General features: G+C 34.3%; 1 protein-coding gene across 1 annotated transcript; it reads left to right on the forward strand.

Annotated features, from left to right (window-relative positions):
* The first annotated feature begins 1,693 nt into the window (after positions 1 to 1,693).
* On the forward strand, positions 1,694 to 2,311 carry LOC119663669. The gene has a single exon (XM_038073277.1). It carries the CDS (start codon positions 1,694 to 1,696, stop codon positions 2,309 to 2,311), a length of 618 nt encoding a protein of 205 aa, XP_037929205.1.
* The last annotated feature ends 6,862 nt before the right edge of the window (positions 2,312 to 9,173 follow it).

Genomic DNA, 9,173 nt, shown 5'->3' on the forward strand with positions numbered 1-9,173 from the left:
TTATGAGAAACATTATGATTCAACTTGCACCCGCAATAAAACAGGACCATACATCGTTAGGTTGCCGCTAAAAAATGATCGAGAAACGTTAGATGAGTCCAGAAAGATGGCATTGAAATGGTTCTTTTCACTGGAAAAACGACTTGAGAAGAACTCAGCACTTAAGCAAGAGTATGTGAACTTTATGCAATAGTACATTAAGCTGGGTCACATGAAAGAAGTTAATGAGAAACCAAAAACAAATGTATATTATTTGCCGCATCATGCAGTTATTAAAGAAGACAGCACGAGAACAAAACTTCGAGTTGTGTTTGACGCGTCCGCAAAAACGACATCAGAATAATCACTGAACAGTAGACGAAATACTTTGGCAAGTGATTTTATTTAATCAAAAATATATTAATTTTTATAAATTTATTTATATGTATATATAAATTAATTTTTAATTAACCTATACTCTAGACTATACTAGGTTAAATCAATAAATATCTATATTAATATAAATATTTAATTAATTAATAGATATATCACTTTGGCAAATGAAACCTTAAAAATTTTATGTAGACGATTGTTTATTAGGCGCTAATACTATTCAAGAATGTAAACAAATAAAAGAAGAATTAATCCAACTATTGCGGAAGGGAGGTTTTAGTTTAAGAAAATGGGCATCAAACGAACCGGAAATGTTGACGAATATCCAGATAAAAGACATTGAACCAGGGTTAGAGATGCAATTTAACAACGACCAAGCAATTAAAATTTTAGGAATAAAATGGTGTCCTAAATTGGATCAATTTGAATTTTAAATAAATACCACGTCATTCAGCTCAAAATACACTAAAAGAGCAATTCTAAGTGATGCTGGAAAACTATTTGATCCATTTGGTTGGCTGTCACCTGTAACCATTAAACAAAAATCATGATACAAAAATTGTGGATGTTAGAAATTAGTTGAGATAGATTAGTTGAGGATAATTCAGCAGATATTCCATCACGGGGACTATATGGTGACAATCTTATTTCAAATACATTATGGTGGCATGGTCCAAATTGGCTAATAAAAGATGAAGGAAATTGGCCAGAAAATGATGAAGTCATAGATTTGAATCTTATTCCAGAAACCAGAAAAACTGCAATATTTACCGTCGTGAACGTTACCTACGATAAAGAATTTATTAATCGATTTTCCTCATTAAACAAACTTCTTCGAGTGACAGCTTATTGTCTTAGATTCGTTTATAATTGTCAAAGAAAAAAATCCGAAAAAAAGATCGACAACCTGACGGCAGACGATATCGATGCAGCGAAAATTGTGTTGGTGAAGTAGGCGCAAAAATGTTTTACAGATGACATCAGGAAACACAATCTTCAGAAACAATTAATGAAAAGTAATAAGTTGTGTTCATTTAACCCATTTGTTAACGGTGCAGGAGTGCTAAGAGTGGGCAGCAGATTAAGAAATTCGGATTTATCTGACAACCAAAAGTATCCAATAATTTTGCATACAACAAGTACTTTGGCCAAACTCATAATCAATCAGGCGCATATTGATACGATTCATGGAGGATTGAAATTGACGCTAAACTACGTCCGGGAAAAGTTTTGGATTATTCGTGGAACAATCACTGTGAAAGTTTGAATCAATAAATGTGTAAAGTGTTTCCGGATAAAGGCAAAAGGACAATCTCAATTAATGGCAAGTTTACCAACACCAAGAGTAAATTTCTCAAGGCCATTTACACACAGCGGCATAGACTATACAGGACCATTGCACATTAAATGCTCTCAATTTAAGGGATATAAAACGCATAAGGCGTTTATAGCTATTTTTGTATGCCTAGCAACAAAGGCAATTCACATTGAGTTAACTTCAGATCTGACATCTCAAGGATTTTTAGCAGCACTCAAACGAATGATAAGCAGACGTGGCGCAGTACGTCATATTTATAGCGACAATGGTACTAATTTTACAGGTGCAAACAACATTTTACAAAAGATTCAAATAGAGAATCATCTAGCCGAAACAGGTATACGTTGGCATTTCATCCCTTCTGGCTCACCTCACTTTGGTGGTCTCTGGGAATCAGGAATAAAATCCATTAAATATCATCTAGCTGGAATTTTAGGTGACCAAAAATTGACATACGAGGAATTAAGTACGGTTTTAACTCAAATCAAATGTTGTCTTAACTCACGACCACTCTGTCTATTAACAGACAACATTGAAGACCTTCATGCGCTTACACCAGGACATTTCATTGTGATGACTCCGGCATTGATAGTATTATTAACTTTGCAGAAACCAGACTAAAAAGATGAAAGATTGTGCAGAAAATAAAGCAAAACTTTTGTGAACGGCGGTCCCAAAACTATATATAAAATACTCAACAACATAGATACAAATGTATAAAATCAATACCAAACTTAGAAATTGATCAACTAGTCCTATTGAAATACGAAACATCAATATCATCAACGTGGTCTCTAGGCAGAGTCATAGAAGTTCATAAAGGAACAGATGGTTTAACCCGAGTTGCCTACGATCAAAAAAATATGTCCTCTGCCAATCACTGATAATGTCAATGAAGATCATATTCCGTCAAATCAAGAGAAGTTCCCGAATTCAGTTAAAGAATGTAAAGGGTTTGAAGTAACATCAACCAGAGTAGAATTAGACACTCAAAATATGTTGCCATTGGGAAACATTGTCGGAAATAAAGAAGTAGTTCCGAGAAATTCTACTGTAGGAGATCCTAGAATGCGACGACAATGGTTTTCGGCTAGGTAATCTAAATCGACAGTTCTTGCTATATTTTTGGCATATCGCACATCAGGAACTACATTAGCAACACCCACAGCAACATGTCCTGAATCAGGATTATTCATTGAAGGATTAGGCAAAGCAGAAATACAAAGAGAAACACCTAGAACCACTATCACATTTCCAATCTGTGATATAATTTATATTATTATGTAACATATTAGGTACAGTGTTAACAATACTTTTTGGCGTAAACGATGAAGTGTATCACGACATTGAAACGTTGGATCAAAATCAGAAATTATTAATCCAAAATACTAAATCAAATGCTGGAGTCATGATATCCACAATAGCGACAGTAAACAACACAGAAACTAAAATCGTCAACAAAATCAACAGCTTTAGTAAAAGACTAAACGAAGGATTGCAGGGTATCAGTGAGATGCAAGGTTGGCATGATATCGGAAAAGGAAATAAACTGAATATATATGTACTTAATTCATATATAATGGCATCCAATTACATTCGAGAAGTAGAATCAAAATACAACAAAATCTTCAATGTATATTTGAAATGCAGTCATATTTATGAATTCCTTTCACATGATGAAATCAGTGACATTATAACTCGATGTTCCGCAAAAATTGGACCAGAAATATATGTCTTGCCAATCCCAATGAACAGATTGAAATATGTTCGAGATACTGACAACATTATAATTTATGGTTATTTTACAATTAGCGATATAGAAAAATATAAATTCATTAGATTCAACACGATTCCAGAAATAATTGATGATAATATTGTAACATAAAATTTACACTCGTAAATTTTACAACACAATAATGTAATAATACAAAACAAAATATATATAATAATAAAATAAAAAACATCAAAAACAATAATAAAACTTGTAAACAACGCACCGTTGCAATTACAAAAACAAATCTACTGTTTGCTTCGCATCTCGCGTATATAAAAGGCGAAGCAAAAGCGCAACGCAGGGATTCAGCAAGACATCGAGCTAAGAACAGGTCGCTCCATATTACACGTGCTGAAACACCAAGAATCGAAATTTACATCTCGATTTCTATTTTGTTTTAATTTTTTTTATTTTTAATAGAAATACACATTTCTATTAAAAATTATTATTAATAACGAAATTAACATTTCGTTAGTAATAGAAATATAAATTTCTATTACTCGTTTGCTCATAACGAAATCAAATTTTCGTTAATAAATTACTCGGTAAGGTGATAATTGCACATGAGTATTATCACCCATACCAAATCCATTGCAGAGAAGAAGAAATTCACATTTCTTCAAAACACATTGTCAGGGGCGTTGAAATTAACATTTCTACGCCAAATCCATTGCATAGAGAAGAAATTCACATTTCTTCAAACATATTGTCAGGGGCGTTGGAAATTAACATTTCTACGCCAAACCAACTAACTTCACCGAGGAAGATAACCACATCATTGCACCAACGTCCACCGTCCACCGTGTATTCACACTTTCCACTGTTCCTAACAAATAAATTTATTGTAGGACTGGACCTGGAATCCGGCGAGCAAAACCCTCGGCCAAAAAGTTCGTTACAATATATATCAAGAAATCGAATTGTCAACATCCACATTTGGCATCAATTATAGCAAGAAAAATTATTTTGACGTAACTATTAGCCAAATAGAGACGGCTACCAAGATGAATAATGTTACTAGGTTACTTCACCCAACAATATTTCGCAACATTGACGAGAGTTCCAATTATGTAATTAAGCAATTGTATAACAAATTATCATTCGATAACTGTCCGTTAATAGGATTTCAGTTTACAACAAGTTTGGAAAGAACTTTGGACGCCCAATGCTTGGATATTCATTACACCAAATTTAACGGCAATTCATGTGATTTTGTCATATTGAACGTGAATAAGTAATTTTCAAATATACAAGAATCAGCCACATCTCTTCAGATTGTATAATACATTCTTAGACTATTCAACTTGAAAAAAGAATGATGAAAGAATTCCAATCAATCACACACCACGTTAAACCAATCAGAATGCAAAACATCAGGATGCCTGACAGGAAAAAGTACCATATAAAATTACAAATGAAACCGTTATCCCATTGATGCAAGACTTATCAACTATGTTTTTGTACTCCGCAAGGGATGATCAGGACAATATGGACCAAGTCAATGAAATATCTTGGAAAACAATAATAACTCATCAATATTGAATAAAATGGGTTATCTGGGCCACAGCTATAATAATAATCATATTCGTTGGAGTACTATATTATATATGTTACATTAAACCACAAATACCATCAACACCAGCCAATAATCGTAGATCAACATCCACTTATGATGTTGCTGGGTCTTGTACATAATCAACAACCTGCTGAGGTTACCAAATCTAAACCAGCTCGTAATACCAACTCAGAGCCGGCATAATATTGAGGAATCAACAAAAAATTAAGAATTAGGTCATAAGTAAATCGCTCGCACCTGTTGCTTAATTTTTTGGTTGAAAAATCAACAAAAAATTAAGAATTAGGTCATAAGTTAAGCGCTCGCATCGGTTGCTTAATAAGCAATTTGTGCAAATTAAATAATAAATTAATTTAAGTAATTATTGTACATCTTGCAATTATTGTTGCATTTTAATTTGTATAAAAGACGAAATAATCAGTTATTGACTTACAATCAATGTCTCACCAATCATATATTGTTTCCCTCCACCAGTGGTAAGGAACATATAGATTGTACTGAACATCATTGTTCAATTATATATATCAATAATAAAGTATTCATATAATTAATTTTACAAAATCTTCTGTTCTTTTTCTTTACAATAAATTGATATATGTATAAAATATTACAACAATTTTTATTTATTTTTCTAGCGTACAAATTAAAACTTAAAGTAAAACAATATTAATAACAAAATTATTTTTTTTTTAACAACAAAAAAAAAAAATGAAAAGGAAAAAAAAATAAACAAAACATAGCAAATTTTTGAGTTGTAATTATTTAAAGATATCAAAAAAAAATCCATAAATATAATCAAGGTATATTCTCCTTTGTTTAAATAAACAACTAAAAATTAAATTAAATGTTATTGCAATATTTAACTTTTGGTATCTTCATTATTTTACTTTCTTTCTTACTAAGTTAACAAAAAAATTCAATAATATCAAACAAAAAAAAAAAGAATAAAAAAAAACAGACTGACGTGCGGCGAAGACTTTAGTGAGACGTTTGCCTACCATACAACTAAAAAACAAAGTTCGCGCAGAAATTATATGTTTAATTATTATGAATATAGCAAAAATAACACAACATCAAAAAGAAAAAAAAATTATTTTATCAATAAAAAACAATTGCATTGGAACTAAAACCAGGTAAAAAGAAAATAATAATCAAAATAAAACAGTTCAATGTACTTACTCTTTTTTCTTTTATTAAGGCGTTATTTTATTTCTTCTAGCTGCTTGAATATAGCAAAAAAATTATAATCAAAGAATTGATTGATTGAATGAAACATGAAACAGGACTTCGTAAAAAAAACCGTACTGAATACGTAATAACATATCACTGTAAAAAGTACCTGCTATTATACTTTTTTCCTTTGGTGCTTCTTCAGGTGAACGAATTGCTGATTTTTTTTTCTAGCCCCTTTAGCTTTGTTGGTATTCCTCATATACAGATTTCCAATTCAGTTGAGTCTTCAAACAAAAATGCAATGGATTCTGTATCTCCAACTTCTAACTCAGCGACCACCGTCGTCAGCTCACTTTCTCCAAAAAAACACAATGGATAATGGCAATAACTCTTCTTGTACTAGGTTTTTTTTTGTTTCACTTTCTGTTCTTAATATCACCTGGTGCTTCACTAATTTCTGTACTGTTTCATGTGCACCTTTTTTTTCTTTAAATTTAAAACAATCTTCGATTTATTTTTATTTCTATGCAGATACTCGCACTTTGTTTCTTGATGAAAACATTTCATCTAAATTAAATTGTTTTAATGCTCGTTTCGTTTTTTATTTTCTAATTTTTATTTATTTATCTATTCATACATCAATTGCAAGTTAATGTGTTTAATTATTTTTTGATTTCAAGCATAGTTATACAAACTAGCCATTTTATGAGCTTTTTTTCTGAACTGTTTTCATGCAGAGACAAATGTGTACTTTTTTTTGCCTAACTGAACTCCTTCCGTAACGTTCGTGATCCTGTTAATTTTTCCGTTTACCGCCGAAGATTCTGTAAAACTTTTCACCACTTTTTGGTTACTAGGTTTTCTCTCTCGAGTTGCTTTTACTGAATTTTCCTGGTTTTGTTTTGATCTTGGTTTGAATGAACTATAAAAAAGCTCACGTTACTTTTATTTCCACAAAACTATGACTAGCCTTTTGTATTTTGGGTGATTATTCCTATTTGGCAATACCATATCCTCTCACTACATAAATATCAGTGAAGCTTTAAGTGGAATTCGCCTATGAACTTTAAACAGAACAAAACCAAAGCTGGTAAAGCACGTAGTATTTTAGATTCGTCTAATGAGGAGTATGTTGTGAAAAAAAAAATTGTGACCGGCGTGCACGCAAGGGCAAGGTTGAATGTCTTCTAAAATGGAAGGGTTATCCAGATACGCAGAATACGCGGAAGGCCCGAGGTAATGTCTGACAATATTACATTATTCCATCTTACTAATGTGTTACTTCCCACACAGGCCTACACAACAACTTTTAGTAAACCATTGACATAAATTCTTCAGCCATAATATTTTTCGTCTTCCAGGGCCACATCTGCCTTCAATTCTGCCTTCAATCATTAAATTCAGTAGTCCGTACTTTTCCGGATACCTCAGAATATGACCAAAAAACTTTAACTTACGGTCAGAGTTCGGAATGTGGTGCACAAAATAGCACACTGCACTGTGCGAGTGGAAATTATTTTTAAAATATGCACACGCACATTTGTGGTGTTAAGAAAAAAAATGCACGCACTCAAATTTGTTGTGCGATTTTAAATTTCACATCGCACAAAGCGATGATTGTGCACACAGATTCGTGCACACACATTTGTGCTGTGCTACCCCTGCGGGATAGGGGTTAGAATATTCCCGCGGTAAGGCATGCCTGTCGTAAGAGGCGACTAAAATCCAGCTAGGCGTCGGAGGGTGTGGCTTAAAAGGTCACAGAAACCCTGAGAAGCCCCTAAGCTGAGCCGAGTAGACGCCGGCTCTAACTAAGCGTCCACCATCCCGGGATGGCATCGAGGGACACGTAAGCGCACAATATCTGCTTCCAATGTGAGAGCAATTGATGCGCCAACGAGGGAGTCGGAAATGCGCAGCGTCTATATATCATGTTAGGGACGACTGTCGCATCACAATTCACATACGAGAAATGATAATGGAGGAAGCCTATAAGAAAAGGCATCAGGATCGATACCAGTAAGATTCTGATTACGGCATACTGGACAACAGCAAACGATTGGACATGATGAGATGATAATGGAGAAAGCCTATAAGAAAAGGCATCAGGATCGATACCAGTAAGATTCTGATTATGGTATACTGGAGCAAACGATGGGATATGATGACTTGGGCCGGTGGATGATGTATTCTGTTACCAATATGGGCTAGAGTGAAATCTGGTCCAGACGGCTTTCAGGCTAATGCTTCATCTGCCTCCGTCCCGTTAAAACCTGGCAAGCCTTAAAGAACGATCTTGGATTCGTCCTGTTAAGTTGGGGTGTAGGGGCAGTTAAGAATATCTTCTGCTTAGCTCCTGGTTTGGCTCTGAACACATGCGCTCATAAGGCTATGTGTCAACCCTCGCATGACCTCCCTGCATTGCAAAGATAATCATGGAACCACAATAAGGGTAACTACACAACGAAACCAAGATAACGGCTTTAAGTTGGGACCCAATTGCAAAGAAAAATGTTCACAAACACAAAAACACCAATACACTCTGGCGTTAATACTCCAGCCGGCACCGAAAGTGCAAAGGAGTCACGGATAGTCAGTCCCAGCCAAAACCCCTTCATGAGGGCGCCGAGACTAACACACTCACCTGTGCTATCACAAGAGAGGCAAAATAACGAGAGAGCTCGCTCATCCCCTCCGGAGCTTAATGGGAACAGTGTTCCAAAAGTGAAAAGGAAGCGTTCATTAAACTCGGGGACAAAATATCCGAGCTAAATGAGATGATGGGTGGAGGAAGAAGGTCCATCCACCAAGCAATGCGTGATCTTGTGGCATTGATATCATCGCTCTATAAAAGAACTGCCGAAGAGACACCAAATAAAACTATTACTGCTAAAACCAACGATAGAGGTACCCAAACAATTCAGCCGCAGCAAACACCAATTATATCCAAACGGTTAAGA

This window comes from Teleopsis dalmanni, unplaced genomic scaffold (assembly GCF_002237135.1).
Source record: "Teleopsis dalmanni isolate 2A unplaced genomic scaffold, ASM223713v2 unscaffolded_contig_0742, whole genome shotgun sequence".
Lineage (NCBI taxonomy): Eukaryota > Metazoa > Arthropoda > Insecta > Diptera > Diopsidae > Teleopsis > Teleopsis dalmanni.